Source organism: Hippocampus zosterae, chromosome 1 (assembly GCF_025434085.1).
Source record: "Hippocampus zosterae strain Florida chromosome 1, ASM2543408v3, whole genome shotgun sequence".
NCBI classification, from domain to species: Eukaryota; Metazoa; Chordata; class Actinopteri; order Syngnathiformes; family Syngnathidae; genus Hippocampus; species Hippocampus zosterae.
Genome location: NC_067451.1, coordinates 8,254,215 through 8,275,592, shown reverse-complemented (window position 1 = coordinate 8,275,592; position 21,378 = coordinate 8,254,215). Strand labels below are relative to the sequence as shown.

At 48.3% G+C, this 21,378-nt stretch overlaps 1 protein-coding gene and 1 long non-coding RNA gene across 6 annotated transcripts; one reads left to right on the top strand and one right to left on the bottom strand.

Annotated features, from left to right (window-relative positions):
- Positions 1–1,797: 1,797 nt before the first annotated feature.
- On the bottom strand, positions 1,798–20,759 carry arhgef40 (Rho guanine nucleotide exchange factor (GEF) 40). Of its 5 annotated transcripts, none has more exons than XM_052065790.1 (26): positions 19,557–20,758; positions 17,574–17,663; positions 17,377–17,484; positions 15,171–15,456; positions 14,002–15,100; positions 13,023–13,234; positions 12,794–12,943; positions 12,606–12,711; positions 12,437–12,530; positions 12,294–12,374; positions 11,998–12,114; positions 11,757–11,855; positions 11,555–11,700; positions 10,069–10,207; positions 9,873–9,992; positions 9,498–9,689; positions 8,974–9,429; positions 8,560–8,897; positions 8,230–8,479; positions 8,071–8,160; positions 6,701–6,913; positions 4,024–4,233; positions 3,349–3,529; positions 3,081–3,170; positions 2,902–3,008; positions 1,798–2,363 (listed from the first exon to the last, which is right to left on the bottom strand). In XM_052065790.1, exons 1-26 carry the CDS (start codon positions 19,557–19,559, stop codon positions 2,337–2,339), a joined length of 5,004 nt encoding a protein of 1,667 aa, XP_051921750.1. In that variant the 5' UTR covers positions 19,560–20,758; the 3' UTR covers positions 1,798–2,336. The 5 variants fall into 5 exon arrangements, 3 of the variants coding, with proteins under 3 accessions (XP_051921750.1, XP_051921754.1, XP_051921765.1); XM_052065794.1 differs by having other exon boundaries at positions 14,002–15,097; XR_007962443.1 differs by lacking the exons at positions 1,798–2,363; positions 2,902–3,008; positions 3,081–3,170; positions 3,349–3,529; positions 4,024–4,233 and adding exons at positions 4,567–5,937; positions 6,004–6,114; positions 6,232–6,506 and having other exon boundaries at positions 19,557–20,759.
- Positions 10,733–12,985, top strand: LOC127601111 (uncharacterized). Its single transcript, XR_007962489.1, has 6 exons — positions 10,733–10,857; positions 11,547–11,714; positions 11,811–11,876; positions 12,001–12,388; positions 12,529–12,720; positions 12,846–12,985. It is a non-coding gene; the product is annotated as an uncharacterized LOC127601111 (long non-coding RNA).
- Positions 20,760–21,378: the final 619 nt, after the last annotated feature.

Here is a 21,378-nt window from a genome sequence, read left to right as displayed (position 1 = left end):
CAACCGGTTCAGGGTGTCCCCTGCCTACTGACCGAAGACGGCTGGGATAGGCTCCAGCACCCCCCGTGACCCTTGTGAGGATAAAACGGATCGGAAAATGACTGAATGTATGTTACAATGAGAACTCCGACATGCCTGAGGGCGTAAATATGCTTACAGCTTTAACTTTTTTAATTTAATTGCACTTTCCTATTTCTATTTAATGTGGTAGTTTGAAAATATAAATAAGAAGTTCCTCACCAATTACTCAGTACTTGTGATTCTTTCACTACGTACATTCATTCATCTTTCGAGCCGCTTGATCCTCACTAGGGTCGCGGGGGTGCTGGAGCCTATCCCAGCTGTCTTCGGGCAGTAGGCGGGGGACACCCTGAATCGGTTGCCAGCCAATCGCAGGGCACACAGAAACGTTCAACCATTCGCACTCACACTCACACCTAGGGACAATTTAGAGTGTTCAATCAGCCTGCTACGCATGTTTTTGGAATGTGGGAGGGAACCGGAGCACCCGGAGAAAACCCACGCCCGGGAGAACATGCAAACTCCACACAGGGAGGCTGGAGCCGGAATCGAACCCGGTACCTCTGCACTGTGAAGCCGACGTGGTAACCACTGGACTACCGGGCTGCTCCACTACGTACATATTTACTCTTATTCAAGGACTCTTTTTTTTTAAAAGTCATATTTTTCAAAAGTAACACTAATACAATTGAGTGCACATTTATTCTGCCACCTCTGTCCTTGTGTCCTTATGGAAAAGATGAGACTGATGCCCTAAATATAATAGTAAATAATAGTTCCATCAGTAGTATACAATAGAATATAAAACATTACTCAGTAAAAATACTCAGAGAGCTTTGCTTAATGTTAGAAATGTGCACTTCAAATTACAAATGTGGAGCTATGAAATGACAACTAAAACCTCAATATGTCACAAATGGAATAAGTGTGTACTTCACTAAATTATTTTAGGTTTTTTATTTAGTGGTTTGATTTAAGGTGTAATTTCGTGTGGGTCTGAGGCCATATTCCAGATTTGGGTTTGCATAACAAGTTCTATTTCATAACAAGATGTTTGTTAAAAAAGTTAAACTTAGACAAATATTAGATATAATAAAAAATACATCATTGTTTTACTTTCTAATAAGCCCATGAGACTGTTTTCTATAGTTTCAGTTTTGTTGGAACAAAAATATTTCAGAAATCAATAGGTGGCGGTAGTGAGTAAAAAGTGTGTGTATTGAATTTAAATGAAAATACACACAAAAAATCATTTTTGGTATATTTGTGAGGACCTCTCTGAAACTTTGAGAGATGCCTATATAAACCCTCTAGAGGCCTTTAGAATGAAAAACTTGTGAGGACTGGCCTAAATGTCCTCACTTGTCAAAAATGTCCTCACTACGTTGGTCTTATAATCACAGTGGTCCTCACAAGTATAGCCGTACAAACACACACACACACACACACACACACACACGCACGCACACACACAAAGCAGCCTTTTGGAGAATTTGATCCCTGCAACTATTTGATATTGTACTGCGTCTATTAAACGGCAGAGGGAGGCGGGGTGGGCTCAACATGGAACAACTGGCTGTTCTGTGGATAAACCACCTCCGCCCCCCCGCCCCCCACTGTGCCCCCAGATCCCTAAAGATGTAACAGTAATCCATTAGTCAGCCTCAGAAAAGCTAAGTCTCGCATATTTCCCTTCAAATGATCATGTGAGCTTTCTAACTTGACACCCAGATCCACACGGACACGCAAATTCCGACGCACACATGCACACAAGTGTTAACGTCCATCCAGTTTTAATGTCCAAGAAAAGTGTCCAGGAATGTGGTACAAGAGTGAGGAATCCCAACCCGAAATAGGAAAAAGATCCGAGCAGCAACACGCAAATGATCTTGAGATGTTTTTGTAAGATGAAGATGAAGATGACGGCGCCTCTAGTGGGCAGAGCACGATATTAAAAATGAAGCCGCGACACCTGCAAAGTCTCATGAGGCTACGTGCCACTTCCTGTTTACCATGAGAAGGAAGGGTCATGTGCCGCGGGCGACCGTTTGGGCCGAGCGCTCGCTTCGTTGGCGCACAATGGCCGCTTAGTTGGCGACTCTGCTTGCTGCTGAGACTGGCGTATCCAAGATGGTGGGCAGGTTTTGTCTTTTTGTGGCTTTTGACTGCTGCAGATGTGATACGGCTGTTTGACCAATCCATGTGGAGATGTCGCTGTTTGCTTTCGGATGAAACGAAAACTGTCGGTCTCCATTTGCGCTTCAGCTGCAGGAATGCTGACTGTGAACCTCCACTTAATTGGGGTGCCCTGACAACTACACGGCAGTGGAGGGTGACTGACCCTAGGGAGGAGATGCACACACCCGTGCGCGCACACACACACACACACACAATACAATTTCACTTCATTTTGTTTGAAAATGATCAAGTAATGCGCGCATATACAGGTATATAGTGAGTGTGTGTGTGTGGGGGCGGGGGGGCGGCACAGTAGTCCAGTGGTCGAGTGGTTAGCGCGTCGATCTCACAGGTCAAGGTCATGGGTTCGAACCCGGCTCCGGCCTTCCTGCGTGGATTTTGCATGTTCTCCCCGTGCCTGTGTGGGTTTTTTGCGGGTACTCCGGTTTCCTCCCGAATTCCAAAAACATGCATGGCAGGCTGATAGAACACTCTAAATTGTGAGTGTGAGCACGGACAGTTGTTCGTCTCTGTGTGCCCTGTGATTGGCTGGCAACCGGTTCTGGGTGTCCCCCGAAGATAGCTGGGATAGGGTCCAACACCCCCCGCGACGCTTGTGAGGATAAAGCGGATCGGAAAATGGATGGATGGATATATTTAAGTACCCAGTGAGGTGTGTGTGTGTCGGTGTGCGTTGCCTACTTGAGAGCAGCTGGCAGAGCTCCTCCTGGTGCCCCTCCCTGATGCCGGGGAGCCCCCGCCTTCCTTGTGACTACCGACGGATGAGGAGTCAGAGCAGCTGCTATGCACTAATAAGCGCAAGAGATTTTGAGAGATTGGACAAAGTGCAACAGTTTCCAAAGGCGTCGGGCGACCCTCACCTCTCTCCAAGTCTGACGTTTGACTTGCACTTGCGTCCAGCAGGAGCTTGCTGGACACGCCCACGCATAGCGACTCCTTCAGACACAACTCTGTACGTGGAAATGTTCATTTTTTTTCAGCAGACGGAAGAAGCCACAGAAGTGGGGCGCTCCAGTCGCAAGACTTGAATCACCATCTTTACTACTTAAGAATTTCTTGGCTAAAACTTTGGAAAGACTCCACTGGAGAACTTCCTGCTCAGACTTGCTCCCCCGCCGCGCGTCTCACCTGTGCTGTTGATGGCGTGCGTCCACAGCAGGCGAGCCACGTCCCGAGTCCAAGCCTTGCGCTGCTCTCCGTCCCGAGCCTGCAGCGTGACGCAATCCTTGAGGCGAGGAGCCTGTCGTATCCAAACTTCGAACTTGACGCCGTCCTCGCCCACGCTTTGCGTCAGGCCCATGTCGGCCGTCTGCGTGGGGAGCGTGATGTCGCAGGAATGAGTGGGAAGAAACCAAGTACAAATACTTCCTTACTGTACTATTCTCTAATCAGCCTTTTTAGATGCTGAAAGAGGGAAACTATTTTGTCCATATATTATTATTTTTGTGTGCTTTGTTTTTTTCCCCCCCGGACTGTGCCCATAAGCAGTTACTATATAGTACAGTGAAACTCCTCTACAACGAAACCTATATGGGTGAAAATACCCCCTAGTGTGAAAAAATCTTTATTTTATTTTTAAATTAACACCATTCATTCCCACTTTTCCTGCCCTCGTGTGTGTGTGTGTGTGTGTGTTTACATCTGAGATCAAATTTGCTACAGTGAAAAGCCCCCCGTTTTGAACAATTTCTTGCTGCAAACATTATTTCGTTGTATAGGAGTTTCACTGTACTAAGCACTTCTATTTTTAACAGGACTGGATCTGTACTTATACTCGAGTACCGAGCATGAGTACTTTTGCACCTTCATGCTGTGTTTGTAGCTGTAGGCCAATCGTCCTGGTCCACTGCTACCGCCGCTGCCGCCTCCTCCTCCTCCGCTCTTCTGTTTGGTGAAGATGATGGCGTGTTGGTAGAGGAAGACCCGCCTGACACCCACACGCTTCCGCCGGGTTCCGCCGCACACCGTCAGCTCGCCCTGGCGCACCAGCTCGCCGCGCTCCGCCACGGGAATCTGCCGTACATGACAACACCTCAGGAAGGATAAAAGTCATGCTCTCTCGGTGGCTGTTGTACATCTAACACCACCAACACCAACAGAGTGTGTCAGGCATACACACTTTCTGCCGGCGGATTTTGATGCCATTGTTTCGGGGCTTCAGGGTGTTTCATAAGTCTGTCACTTTACAAAATTCATATCTTAGGAAACAACAAGAGTAACAAGATAAAAGTAGTTTCGCTTGAAAGGTGAACTGCGGTGGTGTTGTCAGGCGATTGTGACGCCACACTCAATGTTTCTACTTTTTGAGTAACTTTTTGCACTGTTTTCATTTCACTGGAAAGGAGAAGGCGTTTTGTTTCTTCAAGAGTTTGATAAGAATGAATCGCGGACACGTGTTCAATGCAGATTTCGAATGGCGTTTGGCAAGAAATGGAATACCATGTCGATGGATGCCGCAAAACCGAGGGCTCGCATATCGAACATTAGTGAAAAATGTCATAAAACATTCATTTCTCAGATATTTGCTCTCACAATTTTTGCTACAAAAACTGAAGATCGATAGCTTCCAGGAAATATAACTTGGAGGTTTCATATTTTGAACTGTCATTGAGAGAATGTCACGGAAACTGACACAGACGTACGAAACAGCCCGTCTACTGGAACGTCTGTAGTACTGCTTTGTGCCACATCATGCCAGGCAGTACTGATACCGGTAGTAAGGGTTGCTGTCAAGCTGATAAAGGATCCCTATCAGGCCTTTATGGCTTGTGGGATTCCAGAGGTAGCAGATGGATAAGTGGAGCGCAGCTTAAGCGGTCGCCGAGGCAAAAACTCAGGCATGGGAAGAATTCAGTGAGGCCATGGAAGCCAAGTTCCGGACAGCTTTGAGGAAATTCTGGTTTACCGTCCGATCTCTCACTGTGTACAGTGGGGTTGGGACGCTGCTGATCTTGACTCAGGACATTTTGAGTCGATGGGCAGCATACTTTGAAGACTTCCTCAACTCTACCAACATGCATTCCTTAGAGGAAGCAACGTCTGAGGACTCTGAGGTGAGCTCTCCCACCTCTGCGATTGAAGTCACCGCCGTGGTGAAAAAGCTCCATGGTGGCGAAGCCCCAGGGGTGGATGAGATCCGCGCGGAGTTCCGCAAGGCTGTGGAACTACTTTGCGTGGTCATCGGGATTGGCAGACCGAGGTGGCGATCCCCCCCTTTTTAAAAAAGGGGATCGGAGGGTTTGTTCCGACAACAGAGGGATCACACTCCTCAGCCTCCCTGATAAGGTCTATTCAGAGGAGAGAAGATAGTCCATCGGGAGGTTGAGTCTCAAATTCAGGAGGAGCAGTGTGCTTTTTGTCCCGGCCGTGGAACAGGTGACCGGCTCTACACCCTTGGTTCTTGAGGGTGCATGAGAGTTTGTCCAACCAGTCTATATGTGCTTTGTGGACTTTGAGAAGGCGTTCAACAGTATGCCTCAGGGAGTTCTATGGGGCGTGCTTTGGGAGTAAGGGGTACTGAACCGTTTGTCCCTAGATCAGTTTCTAGGTGCAGCTGAGGCATTGAGGGGTTCCGATTTGCTGGCCTCCGTATTGCATCTCTTCTTTTTGCAGAGGATGTGGTGCTGTTGGCTTCTTCAAGCCGGGATCCCCAAGTCTCACTGGAGCAGTTCGCAGCTGAGTTTGAAGCGGTTGGGATTAAAACCAGCACCTCCAAATCTAAAACAATGGTCCTCGGTCAGAAAAGGGTGGAGTGCCCTCTCCGGGTTGGGGATGAGATCTTACCCCAAGGGGAGGAGTTTAAGTATCCTGTTGTCTTGTTCACAAGGGAGGGCAGGATGGAGCGGGAGATCGACAGGTGGATGTGTACGGCTGTGATGCGGAGTTTATATCAGTCTGTCAGCCAAAAGGCAAAGCTCTCGATTAATCGGTCGATCTACAGTACATTCCTGCCTTCATCTATGGTTGGTCACGAGCTATGGGTCATGACTGAAAGAACGAGATCCAGGTTACAAGCAGCTGATATGAGTTTACTCCGCAGGGCGTCACTTCCTTGTAGATAAGGTGAGAAGCTCGGTCATCCGCGAGGGGCTCCGATTCGAGCGCTTCTCCTCCTCAGCAAGAGAAGCCATATGAAGTGGCCCGGGCATCTGATTAGGATGTCTCCTAGACGTCTCCCTTGTGGGGTGTTAAGGGCATGTACCACCGACAGGAGGCCTCGGGAATGACTCAGGACATGCCGGAGAGACTATGTCTCCCGGCTGGCCTGGGAATGCCTTGCGATTCACCTGGAAGAGTTGGAAGAAGTGGCTGGGGAGAGGGAAGTCTGGGCTTTCCTGCTAAAGCTATTGCCCCCATGCCCTGACCCCGGATAAGTGGTATAGAATGGATGGATGGATGAAAAAATGGATGGCTGATAGACTGCAAATTAAGCTTTTTATCTCCAAGGTGAAAGTAGAGAAAGTGGGACAGGCACTCTCACCGGACAACCGACGATGAGATCGCTGGCCCTGAGGTCCTCGCCATGCTGCTGGGCATGTCTCAGGATGGAGAGGGTCGAGTCAGTGGTGGGATTGATGCCCCCCAGCTCCTCCAAGGCCTCACAGTACTGCTCCAGCCTCTGTGGGGGTGCCTGCAGGCACTGAGGGAAACACAGAGGCGACAAGGGGGAGGCGGCGGTGCCGGGTAGAGTGGACTGACCATGGGGAGGAGGGGATGGGGAGCACGGGGAAACCAGAGGAACCAGGTAAGCATCTTTTGAAGGATCAAGGACAAAAACGAGCATGCCAGCTAAAGTTTAGAGATGATTGTTGGGTCTCATTGCATTGATACAAATTCATCAACAGGAAACAAGGTAGACACTGTAAACTACTTCAGTGCATTTATGGACAAGTTCCCACAACTCTACAAGACTGGTTGTCGTAATTAATTGAAAATAGATTTATTGCAGCCAAATAACGAGTACATATACAATCCGATGCATGCAGATGCGTGTGTAGGGGTGGGCAAAGTGTGGCGCCGGGGCCACATACGGGGGCAGGAGGGCCCTACAACATTCTTTAAGATGGCCCACAGAGCATTTATAGCAGGGATGTCAAACTCAGTTCCTGGAGGGCCGCTGTCCTGCATGTTTTCCAAGTCTCCCTGCTGCAACACACCTGATTCAAATGATCAGATCATCAGCAAGCTCTGCGCAAGCCTGACATTGAACCTGTTCATTTGAGACTTGCAAAACATGCAGGACAGCGGCCCTCCAGGAACTGAGTTTGACACTCCTGATTTATAGCATCAAGAAACCTGTCCAATTGGCGGCATGAACATGTTTCTTTTCTAACACTGATGACTTAAAATGTATTTATCGCGTTACATAAATGGTCTATTTATTTAATAAAATATGCAAATTTTCAAAGTATTTTTCTTCAAATAAATGATTAAGGTTTGGAAAATGCTTTATGAATAATACAATGACAATTGAGAATAGATGATCATCACATTGTACTCATGATTTTAACTGCTTGTTGTAAGGTGTCCTTGAGTTTCTAGAAAGGCGCCCACAAATAAAATGTATTATTATTATTATTATTATTTTTTGATGTCATCTACAAATGAACTGGCCCATCTGTCCATCTTAACACTCATCTGTGGCCCTCAAGCAGATGTTTGCCCCGCTCCCATCAATCATCCCCCCCCCCCGCCCTCCCTGAGAATGAAGTATAAAATTTTTCAATGGGTGAGATTCATTCAAAATTTAGAACTATGAAATGCAAACTGAAGTGGTTTATTTAAAAATTTGTGAACTGAACTTTCAACTCGTTCACGTTGGAAATGGTATTTCCCAACACGGCCACTCACTTTAAAGAAGTCGGCAGCTTGCGTGACCAGAGGTGAATCCAGTTCCGGTTTGGTGCGGATGTAATGGGAATAATGCAGAAAGTGGTCCCGCTGTGACAAGAAAACAGCATAACACGTTCAATGAGAAGAAAAGTTGCCATTAGTGGGCTTTTCACTCACAAATTTACTGAAGCAGTCCTGCTGCAGCAAGCTTTGCACCAGCGCATCCTCCATGGCGGGCAGAAGTTCTTGTGAGTGGAAGGCAGTCAGGTCGGCCCAGCAGGGGAAGAGGCTGTCCGCCTTGCCCCGGAGGGATTCTGGCGTGTCTGAGAGTTCCAGCAGGGAGAGGTAAGTCTCCTGCACCCCCTTGAGAACGGCCACATACTGTCGCTCGCTGCTCAGCATCCTGCACCAGAGCAGGTAGAGTTTGCTGCGGAGGAACAGTGGAAGTAAAGTAGAGGAAAAGATCAGCGGATGAAGAGGGAAAAAAGGGGGCAGGCGGGCAGCTACCTCTGGACCGTGGATCCGGATCGTTCCGTCCCCATCTCCCTCTCGGTCCTGCCTAGAAGCACATGTTGCCGCGGAGAGCCCGTGTGGTCCACCACCTCCTTGCTGCTGACCTCCACCCCCCTGATCAACACCCCACCTCCCCCTTGGACGGCGGCAGCCATACCAGTGGTGACCACAGGGTCCACTAGGGCCCTGCGGCCCAGCCAAGACTTGGGGGAGGTACGGCACTCTGCGGCTTTAGGACTGCCAGCACCTCTGCGGGGGGCCAGGAGGGCCTGCAGGTCGAAGCTAGGGTGTCTCTTCCTGGGGGGCTTGGCAGGGAGCGGCGCCTCTGTGGGCTGAGAGGAGACAGACATCATTAAGATTGCCAAGGCAGCATCAGAGAAGCAGAAAATGAAAATGGGCCATGCTTACGCTCTTCTTCAAAAGATTCTGCAGAAAGTTTCCTCCTCCCCCTGCAGCCTCTTTTTTATATCCCTTCTCGTCTCCTATCTTCAGCGTGGAGCAAGTCTGCGGTCTGAACAGCGAGGCCAGCGAGCCCCAAGACTGCAGTCCCCCCTCACTTCCTCTGGACCCAGACTCCCAGTCGCCCTCTCCCTCCGCGTCCCACAGGTTTCCGGGGATGGGCGTCTTGGCCTTGCCCTGGCCTTGGTTCTGGCCTCGCTCAGATTGGAGGAAGCGCGGCTTCACCTGCGCTACGGTCTGCTGGTAACGCTCCACCGTGCGGCTCCACAGATCCAGCAGGGCTCCGCCGCCCAAGTCCACGGCCAAAGAGCGGGCATCCTGGAAGCGGGACGGCGGAATAGGGGGGAGGGAGGCGAGGGGGCAAACGGGGGAGGCGGAGGAGACTTCGTCACACCACTGGGAAGCCTGGAAGGAGAGGGGAAACGTTCAGGTCTGCAGGTAGGGCGGGAAAGGCCCCGCTCCGACGCGCTCACCTCGGTCAGTGTGGACAGCAGCCGCTGCGTGTTGTCCAAGGCAGTCCATCGGTCAGACAGACAGTGGGACATGTCCCGTAGACGCTCCTTAAATGAAGGGAGTTGGATCTGGATGTCGTTGAGGCCCACCCAGTCCAACTCGTTCCAAGTCTCCAGGTCGGTGAGCACAGACAGAGTTCGACTGTGCAGCTCCTGCAAATAAACAAGATCATTCATTTGTTCGAACTACCACTAGGTGGAGCCAGAGTATAGTGGACAGAGACTGAGCTTTTCCAAAGGTCCTCTGCAGTAAAAAAAAAAAAAAAATCAATCATCCATCCATATAAAAAAAGACCACTTAGTAAGAAAGATACATGTGTGGGGTCAATATCTCACGTTTGCTGCTTCCCGCAACTGTTTGAACTTCTGCTGCTGGAGCGACAGTCTGCTCAGCGAGAGAGGCGGGTCCTTGTAGCCGTGCACCTGCGACTGCACTCGCTCTATCTCCTCGTCACACTGTGAAGTTCAAACTGCACTTTCGTTCTTCTTACGGCAAACAAGTCCTCTGAATGCGCTCCGTTTGCCGACTTACCTTTTCCAACTGGTTGACCAGGCCAGCCAGTCGGCCCAGCGCGTCCAGGTTGCGAGCCCTCCGGTTGGATACTCGCACCAGCCGATGGAGGGCGTCGTCCACGCTGTCGTAAAGTTTGGAGGCGGTGGCGAGCGCGGCCCTGCCGTAGCACATTCGACACGTTTATATCATCGTTAGTCTGGGAGAACTCGGCTGCTCTGGATGGTTTTTTTTTTTTGGAATAAAAACAAAAAACTCTGTTCCCAGCCTGCTAACAGTGGCGGTTTCTGGTGCAATATGTAAGGCCACAATGAGTGACAACATCCTAAAAAAAAAGGTGTAAGTTGAGGGGTTCATAGGTTTTGGATGGATTGCTCTACGTTCAGAATGGGCAAAAAGGTTGATGGACTTCGGTTGAACACAGCTTTTTTTTTTAACATCTGGCTCGGAACTCTCGAACGAACCCCACCTGTTGGTAACGACCACCCTTCCTGCTTTTCTTCGCCAATCAGATGTAAGCAACATAAGAATATTTCAGAATGTATTAAACTGAATATAATTTAGGTAACTGTAACATAAAAGAATATAATGCTCAAATATAAAATGATTATAATTAACAATTTTACAAAGCTTACAAAACCAAAGACAAATGGTTTCCTATCTGTGTCACTACATTTGAATCCTGGAATATTTGCGCCCCTTTGTGGAGACATTAAAATGAGGATCTTGCTCATAAAGTGAGAGGTTATTGACAGGAAAGATGACATCTTTGTTATGCAAAGATCTCTTTACTTTTTGGAAGGACCCAAGGTTAGTTGGTCGATCCATTTGTCAATGTGTTTAGTTTTTTGTTCATGTCTTTTGATATGCTATTTGTTTGATTTTGTGCTGTTTTGGGGTTTGAGTTTGTTTCTGGGATTTTTTTTTTCATTTGCTGTTGCATTTACCTTTATGTTGTTTAGTTTCGTTTGTCGTTTGTCAATTTGCTATTGTGTGTTCTTTATTGCCGTTTTATTCACGTTGTTTCCCCTTGTAGTTCCAGTTTTTTTTTTACGTATTTGTTGTTGTGTTGGGCACTTCAGAGCAACCGTAGCATAGCATAACAAGTATGACATCGAAACCCACAAAAGAGGCAAATTATCAATTATCAACTTCATGGATTAGCTCAGATGAGTGAACGTGAACTAAACTGTTTTGTTGAGAAGATAATTAATAATCAATACAAAGACTGGTTTTAGAACCATTGACAATAATTAATTGATTATGAATGTGTTAACATAGCTAATGCAAGTACGTATATAGTGAGTAGAAAGTGGTGAATGTGCGAAGATAGACTCTGACTCAGCAAACTCTGCAGTATGACTTCACTTATGGCTTTCATAACCCAAGTCATGACTTGCTTGAAATTTATTGGGAACTGGACTTGACTTTTTGCCAGAGGATAAAAACTTGAATCTTTCCACTGGCCGCTTTCGAATGTTGTTGTTCATCAAAAACAGCCGATTACCTGCAATCTGGTGACGTCTGCGCCAACCCGCTGTTGGTCAATCCCGCCAGCCAGGCCCCGCCCCCGCGTTGGAGCTCAGTCAAGCGGGAGTCGGCGAGGACGCTGGCCATGAGGCGCCGGTGCTTGTCCGTGCTCGCTGGTACCTCCTGGTGAAGCCACAGTTTGGTTCATTGATCAATGGCCGGGATTCTCTCATGCTTACCTTGATGTTGTCAACCGTGGGCTCGGCGTCCATCGACTGCAGCGCTTCTCCCAGCAGGCGGAGGGCGCTCTCGCAGCGCTCAGTGAGACTCTCTAAGCTCTAAAGAAGAAAAGATTCCAGGTTAGTATGTGTAGTGCTTTTTCTTAACTGAGGTCTGAAATGTATTTTCTTTATTACCTTAAGGCACCAATGGCTCATGGCCCAATCAGCATGTGAAACAAGCAGAGTGTGTTTCTCTTACCAGTCTGAAGGAGAGCCAGTCTGAGTGGCAGTGGCTGAACTCGCCCCCCATTTCTGTGGGCAGCTGTTGCCTGTCTACAAACTGCTCAAGTACAGCTGTTCCTCGCACCATGTGGACCTGTGATTGAGAGGGAGGCAGGGGGGAAGACAATGCACAAATAAGAAGCTGCAAATCTTGACATGTCATGTTGCCGTGCATCCAAAACATGACTTGCTAAAGCCTGGCTTACTCTACAAATGCTCTTTTTTTTCAACGATGCAAATATATTCATGCATTCTGCTTCATGTACCGCTCACCTCTATTCCCTCCAGATCAAAAGAAGGCTGCTGATTCTCCACCAAAAAAAGAACTGCTCCAAGACCGCCAGGAACCAGCCGCTAGAACGCGCCATGTAAAGTTTGGTTTTGGCTTTCAGAATTAGCATCTCGGCGTGTCTCACCTGGAATAACCTGAGTGTGGAGAGGCAGAGCGAAGACGGCGGCGAGCGTCTGCTGTCAATCAACACCGTCAGACCTTTTTCTTTGGCCGCAGACCTGAGCGTGGCAGACGGATGGGAAGGGTTGTGAAGCACCGCTGCGTTCCTCATGCAAATGGCAGTAAGATCTTACCGTGTGATCCTGTGATAGCAGGCCAGGATGCGCGCCATCTCCTCGCCGCTGCCGGAATCTCCCATCACGGCCATGACCAGGGCACGTCCCAATCTGTCCACCGTACCTGCATGTGGTCAGTATTCAACACTCAACAAATCAATCAAACAACCAATCGAGGACTTTTTTTTCCCTGGGTTGAAAAATACCCGGCATCCGTAGTTGTCCTGACCAGAGGAGCTCTGTGTTTAATTCCCGAAGCAAAGGAGTCTCTTTACACGAATCACCGGACTCTACCTCCTCATTGGTGGTGGTCAAGGCAGCCGAGAGGCCGTTGCAGACGGGCAAAGAGTCTGCCTCTGTCCAGATCCACAAAGGAACATTCCCTCATTAGCACGTGCCTTCATTTTGGAAGAGAAGAATCCAGGTTTAGCCCACCTGCGCTACTGGTTGTGGCGTTCTCCGACAGGCACTCGCCATCGGATGACGGTTCCGAACAGAGCTCCTCCGTGATTGGTCGCCGCGTTGAGCCAGAGCAGGAAGTGGAGCTCAGATGAGCATGAGCTTTCCCGTGCGTTTTGGAGCCCCCGCGGAAAGCCCGACCGCTGGGCCGAGCCTTCCCTTTGGCTCCCTTTCCCCTCCTCTTCCTCCTTGAAGTGAAGGACAGATTTTTCACACATGATGCCCACTCTTGCGACAGAATGTACTTGACAATGTAACTGTTCACTTTTGATAGTATTCATGGTATAAAAGCGTTCAGATTATGCACTGCATCATAATGAGAGCCAGTTTGGTGATCTCTGTCATTCACAGGGGAGAAATTTTTGAAGCAGCTTTTTAAAAGCTCTTTTTAAAAACATATGAAGCAGTAGCTGAGAAACAATCAATGAAAAGTGAACATTTTTAACTCATTGAATCCCAGCCATTTTCACTGCAGCAACCCCCTCAATCCCAGCATTTAACTGGATTTTGACTGATCTTGCAAGGCCCACAGAATATTTGGTTCGAATGCTATATAAACACGGAGCCTACCAAAATAAAGTTTGGACTCTCTTCTTTCAGCAGAAAGAAATAAATAGTTTCTATCTTTTTCTATTCTTCAGCAATCTGCATTACAAAATGGCTAAGTTGCATGGAAATGGCGATTCCTGGGCAAAAAAACGGAGAAAAAGAGCTTTTTGTAAAATTCAATCACGTGAGGCACCACTGCCACCTACTGGTCGCTTTTTTACATGATTTACAATGCAAACGGCTTATTCTCATTCACAGATTGCATCAGACCCTCCTCCTCTCTATGACGCAAAAAAACACTTAGTACGTCCAAGGTAGGCGGGGCCTAATTTAAAAAAGACGTACAAGTACGTCTTGTGGAATGAAAGAGCTAATTGACACGTGAGCTGATCATGTTGGCGTCTACCTTGGAGGTCTGAAGCCGCAAGCTTTGACTTCTTTTCCTCTCGTGCACTCTCGAATCTTCTTTTTGCCGTCATCTCTCATTTGGTTGGCTGTCACGTTATTGCTATCTGCCGCGCTCTTGCTATCCCTCGTGCTATTGCTAGCCAGGGCAGCAAAGGTTTTGTCTGGTGCATCCCACGTTGGTGTTGCAGCATCACTGTCGCCACTTTGTGGTTTGTCCGTGTCCTCGAATACAGAGTCTGAATGGGACCCCGGGTCGGAGCAGCCCTCTATGACATGTCCGATTGTGTCGGGGAGCTCTCTGGAGAGGCGAGTGATTTCGGACTCTTCTCTCTTTGGCTGCGTCACCTTGTTCATCTCACCCTCACCCCCAACGCCAGGCCGCCTCTCTTTAAATGGGTGGCTTCCTCGGCCCTCGGTGTCTCTCTTGGTTATATCGCCTCCGTTATCGACGCCGTTATCGGCGCCGTTATTGTCCTTGGCAGGATAGGGGAAAGATTGTCTTTCTGTGCTCGTTTGCGTGACCCTCGAAGGAAGCCCAGGTTCGAGCACAGTGTCCTTGGGGGCAGTCAGATTTGATTTAGGTCCACAGATCCCTCCAACGCTACCGAAGTTGTCCATTTGGCCACCTCCCACCAACTTTCCCCTCCGCAGTTTGATGGCCATCCCCCTCTTGCAAAGTGGCAAAGTCTTAGTTTTGCATATCCCGTGCATCTCCAAGTATCTGTGCCTCGGGTCAACACCTCCGTCCGGTCCTCCTCTTGGCTCCAGCAGCTCCACATAGTCTCCATCCAGCTCAGGATATCTCGCAGTCCGCCCGAGCCCATCTTCGCTGCGCCTCCGCCGGGGAAGCGCAGGCTCCGAGGCCAAGCCGTCCGGCAGCAAGGCCTTGTCTTTCTCTTCCTCCTCCTCAGCCCAGCCCCACGAGTCCCTGGACCGCTCCTCGGTTAGACCCTTGGACATGTAACCGTCGGGATTGCAAGGCGGGCGAGCTTCCTCAGACGGGTCGTGGATGAATTCGGGGTAGACCACCTCCTTCCACGGAAGGCGCAGGACACCGTCACAGGTGCTCACCAAGCAGGTGTCGAGACCACCGCCTGCTACGTTGACAGCAGAACACAAGTTACTTCTGACTGTTGGATGGATTCAAGATCTGAATGGAAGCGTTACCTTCCCTCCTGTGGCCCCGTTCTTTGTTGATGCTGTGCAGCCACTCGCTGGTGAAAACGAGGGGATGCTGGGACTCAGGCACTAGGATTTCCTGAACAGTGCGCCCACCGGGGGCCAGACACTTGAGGGCCAACCGGGGACAGCGGGTAGAGAAGGGTACCACTTGCAGATAGAAATCATTGCTCCGCAGGAGCCTCCAGTCCAGGGTGGAGAGCTGGACCACCACTTTACTGCCAAGACAAAGTGGCCAGCCGGAGTGGAGGAAGAGGCAGCCCAGGTACTGAGACTGGGAAGACAGACGGAAAGTCTCAAAACGCATGCCACTGTTGACTTCAGATAGCAACTTTGAATCAAGTTTGGAGAACGTATAAAGTGATCATTTTATAGTTTAACCCCAGCGAGTCCCCGGGACTCGCTGATCAGAAAAGTATGAGTCGCATTATGCATTTAGAGGCCCAAATTTCAAATTCTGGAATGATCTATTTATTCAATTGCATATGATAATAAAACAAAGAGCAACAATATACATTGATAATACCGTATTGGCCTGAATATCATACGGACCTGATTATAAGACGACCCCCTCTTTTTCAAGACTCAAGTTTGAAAAAAGACCTTTTGAACACCAAATTCATTTTTATACAGGAAATAATTACAGTACATATGAAACAAATGATTCTAACAATATATTTGAGAGAAAAAGCATGTTATTTTGCCTCATTCAAATCTTAATATCCGAACACTTAAATATGTAAACTAAAGTGCAATCACATTCTTCTGGTTTTTGAAATGTAAATTAATTCATAACTTCTCCTCAGCTGCCGGTTAACCTGGCCGATCTTCCACCCACTTTTTTCCAGATTGTCGCTACATTTCTCCATTGTCTGTTATCTCTTCAATTATTTTCTTCTCTTTTCCTTCTTCCAACTATTTTTTATTTTTCTTCTTCGTGCTACTGCTATTTTATTTTTATTCTTCGTGACAGTGGTTCGCTTTGGCCTGGGGACTCAAGTTCAGCATTCGCTTCAATGATATCTGGCGCCATCTAGCGTCATCAATGGGTATAACGTCTAGGCCCCGAATATAAGACGACCCCCACGACACACTTATTTCAATGCAAAAAACACTCTTATATGGTAGGTTTATTTCTTATAAACAAATGCTGCAAAAACTGAATTAATTCAAGATTCGCTGATAAATAGGTTCTTATTTCATCCCATGGTTCATTCAGTCTTGGAAGTTCATAAATTCTCCTCTCTTTACTCTGCTTTTAATGATGCAAGGCTTTCTCAAAGTCAACTTATTATCGCAAAAAAACGATCCAACTTTAGCTGCTTCCTCTGTGATATCTCCACAATAAACCTTCGCAACACTTGTTTTAACGTTACACCACTTGGCAATAGTCTGCTTTCCGCGATGCTGAAGGCCTATCTCGCCTCGCGAGAACGGAGATCAAAACAACAATGGTGGCGATTGTCAAACTGCGACACTGCCTTGCTGGAAAAAAAAGATGTACCGTAGTTTTTTTCTTTGCTGTTTTGACTGAGAAATTTCCTTGCATCCCAAAAACGCACATTATTTGGAAGTGTGCACCCCGCGGGAAAATTATGCGTCCAGGTCGTGGGACGCAGAGGTAACGAGATGAATGCATATTGGAGGAGCCTAGAATCCATCATTCCGCCTGTGTTTATTTTCACTCCCTTAATGCTTTTCTTCCACATGGAGACTCCCTTTGGCGGCCCTGGTCTGGACTCGGGCCCGTCATGACTTTGGCACTCTTAAAGCCAATTGTGGCTGTATTGCTCCACTGTGTCCTCCATGGCTTCCTTCTCTTCTCCAATGGTTTCATCAGTTTGCGCCCCCCTCCCCTACAGCCATTAATGCGACCCCTATAGTCTATAACTTTCAGCCGCTTCAATTTTTTTTAATGCATGAAATTGAAGTCAACTCTCATTTCTCGAAAGATCTCTCTCGCTCTCCAATTAAACATCCAGGTCTCTCTATTACTCGTTTTGCTTCTCTCACATCTGGAAGGAATTATTGTCATGACTCACCATCTCAGTGCAGCTCAGTGACAAGGAAAGCAGCCTCTTGGATGCACGTGTCTGCAGTGCACACACGTGCACTCGCAAACACAACTGGACATTAGTCCAGTGCGTCACACGAAGCTTATTTTATCCTCCATTTGATGAAAAGACAAACTCACACAGGCATGTTGCTGGAGCTTGTGAAGGAGGTGCTTGGCAGGGACAAAGTAGTCCAAGAGGTAGCGAAGGCTGTCCTGCTGGTAGGTGGACTCCAGCACGGTGAACACCTGTGGGGAGGACACAGCGACTTCTCCATCTGTTGGATGTCCCAAATCTTTGTGTGTGTCCGCGTATGCGGGTGTGAGACATGCAATACCTGCGAGAGGAGAGGCGGTGCAGTACTTTCAAAAGGTGGGTAAAGGGACGAGAGCGCCCCCTGGACACAGTCCTCCATGGCCTCTGAAGCCTGATTGGGACAACAGAGCTGGAATCAACTTTTGTAGGTTCAGCGGACGCATGTGCGCACGCGCACACTCAGTGTGGCCTCACTCCTCGCGGCTTCCTGTTGAACATTCTGGGGAGTGTCAAACATTTCCCTTGCGAGGGCTGGCAGTCAATGAACCCTCACTCTCCCTTTCACACACAGAGTGTTTATTTTCCGACGTGGCCTGTTGACATGGCAACATGCAACTTCTGCTCCCCCTTTTCTGAATTTTGTTTCTCTCGCCGCCCCCGACACAACCCGCCGGCCCGCCATACACACACACACACACACACACACACACACACATAGTAAAGCCATAATTGTGTTTTCATGGGTTTCATGTTTTACCTCCACCCAACCATGCACCTCATCTGACAACAATGACCTGGATTTCATCTCCTGCTGTCGCAATCGTGAATTGGAAAAAAAAATGTCAAAGTACAAGCTGGAATGCAGAAAATGAGGTTCGGGTTGAAGTGACTTTTGATGCGCAGGCTCGATCTTTTCAGGCACTGATCCGCTTAAGCCAGGTCCACACGTGAGCATTTAGTACATCGTAACCGCATTTTCAAACACGAGTCAGCGGGCTAGATGGGAAAATGCACGAGTGTTGTTGCTGCTTTTCTAGCAGCGCGGTGGTGGTGGACCACTCGTTGGGAACGGCACGGCACTCAATCTGTATTTTGTACAATTGAGGAGCATTTTGGTAGATTGCAATGTCCCGATGTGTGCATTTCAAAATGTTGAGTATCGAGTTCCACTGAGGCGGGGTGCTGCTCCGAGTGGAAAAGTGTTGCGTGGGTGTGAAGGGTCCCAAAGTTGCTGTAGTAACGAATGATTTGGGTTTATAAATTCTTAGTTCCGTGGTAAAAAGGGGGGGGGGGGAGATGTTTTTGTTATATTTTCCTTCTCAAGTTAAAGATCAACACCAGCTCGACTCTTGCTGTTCCACTCTCATCTTTGCAAAGAAATTACAGTGTATGTCTGTGACAGACCAAAAGGGAGAAAAGGAGACAACTCCAGAATGTGTGCGCGCAAGAAACAGAAAAGGAGGTGGAGGAGGGAAAAGTGTTGCGAACGGTGGGAAAGCCGAGCGAGCGTCCATGATGGGAAGCAGATGTGAGGAGCGTCTACGGACTTGAGGTTTTTGTCCTGAGAAATGCCCAAAAAAAACACAGAATGGAAAAGGGGACTAATTCTCGCCTGCCCGAGAATGTGGACAACTCTCCGCTGCCCGGTGCCCAAGTGCATTCTGGGAAATGAGGTGCCCGTCTCATATTCCAGCAAGGACAAGCGACCCGATTGTCTGCAACGAGCACACGTCAGAGTTGTGGAATGGACTCGGAGTTGATGTGGTCCACATGCATTTGTTGATGAGTTGGGACTCACGCAGTCCGTCAACAAAGGCAGGAAGTGTCCTTCGCCAGGGATTTCTGTGATTGGCCCGTCTGCTTCCATTTGCGCTTCACAGAGCAGACACAGAAGAAGAGCATGTGTGTTTTCCCCGAAACTGCTTGGGGAGAGACGCGTTGGTATGAGGTTGCCTACCAAAAAGCCCGGCTTTAACTTTTTTTCCCCTTTCCCTTTCCCTCTCTCGCTCTCACTTTCTTTCTCATGTCCAATGTGGAAAATGCATCATGGCTTCACAAGTCGCCAAGCCTCTCCCCCTTTGTGCTCTTTCCCTTCCTGGCTCGGGCCACGCTGCTCCACCCTGCAAACACATTTATTCTTGTTTCTGACCGAGTCTCCTCCCACTCCGAGATGGTCTGGGAACATCCAGACCTCAAAGTTGGTTCTGACGAGAGTCCTTCTAAACGTTTATTTTGGCGGAGCTAAACAAAAAGCAAAAGTTTTCCATCAAATCGTGAGACTCACCATGGCTGAGACCGCAATCAAAGTCAGTCCACGGCTCCTTTCCTGGACCGGCTTCCTCTCGGCATCTCCGCAGCGCCCTTCAATTCTTAACGGACCGTCTTCTCATCACCTTGACGGGACCGAGCGCCTCGTCCTGTGTCCTCGCCACTGGATTTCCCTGTCTGGAAATGTACAAGCTGCATAGTCCTCACTCCCACAAACGTCCCACCACCACTCCTCCATCTCCTCCCCCTTCCCCACTAAGCCAACAAGAGCGCCACAGTCTTGCTGTACACGCAGACTTTCCATTCTTAGCCCTAGAGGGAGCTAAAGCGGCGGACAACACCAAGGCACTTTTATTTATATTAGCAACGGCAGGAGAGGAGTTGGGGATGCGAGGTGGATGACTCAGATGTCTTTGGATTGAAAGTATCCTCAACCGACCCTTGGGAGTTGGAACAGCAAGCAACCATTTAAAACAGCTTGGATGTCCCCTCCAAAAATAAATGAGAAAATAAATAACATTTTGGTGTCTGACATCGCTCCGGAGCAAGAGTCTGGACAAAGAGTAGAGAAGCACGCACTCCAAGACGTTTCAAGTTAAGCGCGAAGGCTCCACACATTTGGTGATGGTTTGGTTGCCGTGTCATGAGCAGACTTCTCTCGTCCAATGTCAACTCTGTCGTTTATCAAGACATCATCAAGACCAAGTTTGATGGAAATGCATCGCCCAGGACCTGGCACTTGCATACGCTGCCGAAACGTAGTCGTGCGTTACGTCGATTGCCAACATGAAGCTGAGAGACGCCACAGCCAATAAAGCAATTACATTTGAAGAAATCAAGTTTTCTGAATCTGCAATTTAAGGAAGACACTTCAACAAGGCCAACGTTTCGATATCAAAGTACTTTTGGAATTGTGAAATAAACTCCCAAGTTTCACGAAATGTTACCGTATTGGCCCGAATATAAGACGGTGTTGTATGCATTGAAATAACACTGAAATAGTGGGGTTCGTCTTATATTCGGGGTCTAGACATGATACCCATTCACGACGCTAGATGGCGCCAGATATCATTGTAGCGAACACTGAACTTGACCCCCCAGGCCAAAGCGAACCCCTGTCACGAAGAATAAAAATAAAAATAGAGGAAGCACGAAGAAGAAAAATAAAAAATAGCGGTAAGAAAGAAAAGAGAAGAAAATAATAGTTTACATATTTAAATGTTGATTTTTTTTTTTATCATCATTTTTTTAATGACGGCACCCGCTGAGTGGCTGCCTATCCCTGTTTGAGTTTCTTTTCGTCCTTTTACTTTATTTCTTCTTCCCATTTTGTTTTGAGTGGTTTTGTACCACAAACGTATGGGGGGCTAGAGGGGCAGTTTCATTTCTGCTCATTTCCTTTATTTGCTTGAATCTTTTTACGTATCCTGTGAACGGAGATCCCGATAGCACACGCAACTCCATTGTTTACAGTAAGGACCAGCTGTTAGCATGGTGGGCTAACAGCGGGCTACTGGCCGGTGACAAACTGGATATCCCACGCGAGTTGAAGAGGAGTAGACAAGGGTGTCGAGCCGGGAAGGACCGCCGCACAAGGAGGAGAAAGTACAGACATGTCCTCCCGTCCGTCATCATGGGGAATGTAAGATCGCTCCCTAACAAGATGGATGAGCTGGCGGCGCTAACGCGACATCAAAGGGAGTACCGCGAGGCTAGCCTAATGCTACTCCCGGAGTCGTGGCTAACAGCGATCACTCCAGACACACATGCCGAGTTGGAAGGCTTCTAACTCATACGTGCGGACATGTATGAAGAGAGTGGAAAGAGAAACGGAGGGG